This window comes from Trichinella spiralis (assembly GCF_000181795.1).
Source record: "Trichinella spiralis strain ISS 195 chromosome Unknown Scfld5264, whole genome shotgun sequence".
NCBI lineage: Eukaryota > Metazoa > Nematoda > Enoplea > Trichinellida > Trichinellidae > Trichinella > Trichinella spiralis.
Window position 1 is genome coordinate 1 of NW_003532203.1, and position 2,421 is coordinate 2,421.

The 2,421-nt window shown below is 33.6% G+C and overlaps 2 protein-coding genes across 2 annotated transcripts; one reads left to right on the plus strand and one right to left on the minus strand.

Annotated features, from left to right (window-relative positions):
- Positions 1–147: 147 nt before the first annotated feature.
- Positions 148–605, minus strand: Tsp_12967 (putative O-acetylhomoserine (thiol)-lyase). The gene is made up of 3 exons (XM_003366862.1): positions 460–605; positions 312–419; positions 148–202 (listed from the first exon to the last, which is right to left on the minus strand). The coding sequence occupies exons 1-3, from the start codon at positions 603–605 to the stop codon at positions 148–150; spliced, it is 309 nt and encodes a 102-aa protein (XP_003366910.1).
- Positions 606–766: 161 nt separating this feature from the next.
- Tsp_12968 (conserved hypothetical protein) lies at positions 767–1,997 on the plus strand. Its single transcript, XM_003366863.1, has 5 exons — positions 767–802; positions 1,193–1,220; positions 1,387–1,545; positions 1,702–1,729; positions 1,817–1,997. The coding sequence occupies exons 1-5, from the start codon at positions 767–769 to the stop codon at positions 1,995–1,997; spliced, it is 432 nt and encodes a 143-aa protein (XP_003366911.1).
- Positions 1,998–2,421: the final 424 nt, after the last annotated feature.

Here is a 2,421-nt window from a genome sequence, read left to right on the forward strand (position 1 = left end):
CTGACCGGAACTATTTCTTTGTACTACTGTGAAGAACCTGTAATCAGCTTCCTCTATCGTGAGATGCTTTTGTTTCATTGTGCGTCGTTGTTGTGACTGCAAATCTTGCTTTATGTTTCTTCTTGTATTCACATTCATGATTCCTACTTAGTTTATTATTTCACCCAGTTCTTTGACGACTGTCCTTACAATATACCTAGTTCTGCATGAGATTATTAATTAATTTTTTTCATATTCCTCTGTCTGGATAATTTGGCAGTATTATATGAAGCTGAATAAATACAATTTGAACAATCCTACTTTGAATATACCCCCATCCTTTTGTTCTGACAAACGACCCCTCATGTGCCGATTCTACCCAAGGTGGAAGTGTTGTACACACTTTGGTCCAGAAGCTCCGTCGTCCAATGTATATAAACCTTAAGAAAAAACAATTGGTAATTGATTTACCGAAATTACCCGCTTACAACGATAAAGTACCCCAGTACCCACCCCTTGAAAGAAAATGCGCTACGTAAAATAATTGTGTCTTTCCCCAGAATGATGAACAAAACAGAATGTGAAAAATAAGCAGTTTTTAGGATGGAAGCTTTTTTTTGGACCATAATATCATGACGGTCACTTTTTAATACAGTCGATTTAGCTGAAAGTGATCATTTCATTTGATAATATGCAGGTGGAGAGTCAAAATTTGTAATAGTCTGAAAATTGAGAAGAAAACTGAATATACACATCTATATTTATTTGAATTTGAAACATTTGTTTAATGTTTCGAGCTTATTTCAATTTACTTTATACACTGGTGAATTTTGCATATATTTTTGAGTAATATTTGGATTGTTTTGTAAAAACGAATTTTATCGAAAATTTTTGATTGTAAAAATCTGTGTTCAACTCTACATTGTGAATTGTGTATTTTAATTTTTTTATACGATCCATGTAACCTGAATATACTTTTCTTACTGTACATTATTCAACATCTTTACAGCAAGAGAGACGATAGCATTGGGCTGTTTCATGTTATGGCTTTTTTTCTTGCATTCATTGACAATGCAAGTGCTGTATAAGAAGAGAGCAACGCTGAAAGCGTTAAACTTTGAAAGTCGAATTTAACAGTGCAAATAAAATGCCACCGTTATATTGGTTACTACATTGTTGAATTGTTGAATGATTGCACAAGAATAAATTGAAGCTGCCGACCGATTTGCACGCTTTACACGGTAAGTATTGTTTTCACGTAAAAACGTTCGGACCAGTTCCTTCAATAGTGTTGTTTTATCAATGCCTGTTTTATTTTATTGTCTGTAGACTAACTGCACATTCATCGAATGATCATTATTTAATTTAATAGACTTATTAAAAATGTATTTTTTTTTGATTTTTTAGAATTGGTTTTCATCGATGTGGAATTTGTTGTTGAGCTTTGTATTGGGCGGCTTGTTTGCAGTTTTCTTACAAATTCTGTTTGTTTATGCCTCCTCTTCACCACCGACGAATTCGACTATTCGCAGCTTGCCCCAGTTGAGCAGTTTTCGACTGCCGACGGTAATTTTTAATTTGTTTCATCAAGTATTTTTCAATAAGTTCGTTTATTTGCTAAGAACTTGAAGCAACTTTTGATCAGCCCCGGATTGTCAGAAAATTTGAAAAAAAAAGAAACTTGCATATCGTTGAACATTTTATTACAATTTCTTTTCCAAGAGCTGAAAGATAGCAAACGTCTACGACGGTATGGAAACAGAGCAGAATTTGCATATGCTATTTTTGAAATGTGGGCATTTTGTTTGAAAAGAAATATGCAAATGCTTTTTTTCAGATGGATTTTGAAGAAACTTCGACTGGAATTCAACGATTTACTTTCTCAGTTTGCCGTCAGCAAAGTACTCAGAGACATACGCATCGTCCGACTTGACATTGGTTCTCAGTTCCCTTTGATCAAATCTGCTCATGTTGGCCACGTGCAACTATCCGAAAATGAAGACTATTTTGAAGTTTAAATTTATAATAATTCCTTTCATTATTATTATTATTATTATTATTATTTGCAAATTGTTCTCTTTATTTCAATATTTATTTAAGGATGTAGAAATTGTGCTGGATGTCGATTATTTTGGCGGTTTTGATATTTCGCTTAATTTTGTAACAATAATCGACAGGGAGGCGTGTTTGTCCTCTTTTTTTTTTTTCCCCCCCCCGGAGAGCTGAGAATTCGCTTATCCAAAAAACCTTTCACGCATTGGAGTTTTGCATTCACCGAAGTTTGTCTTGATCTTCTTTCATCTCTTTGAAAATAAGAATCAATAATTTAGGAACCTCGAATCAACTTTGATATCGATTTCGACATTATTAAACGAAGTTTACCACAAGTTGTTCCTCTCATCATTACTCCAGTAAGGAACGTTTTTTATTTGTCATTGAATT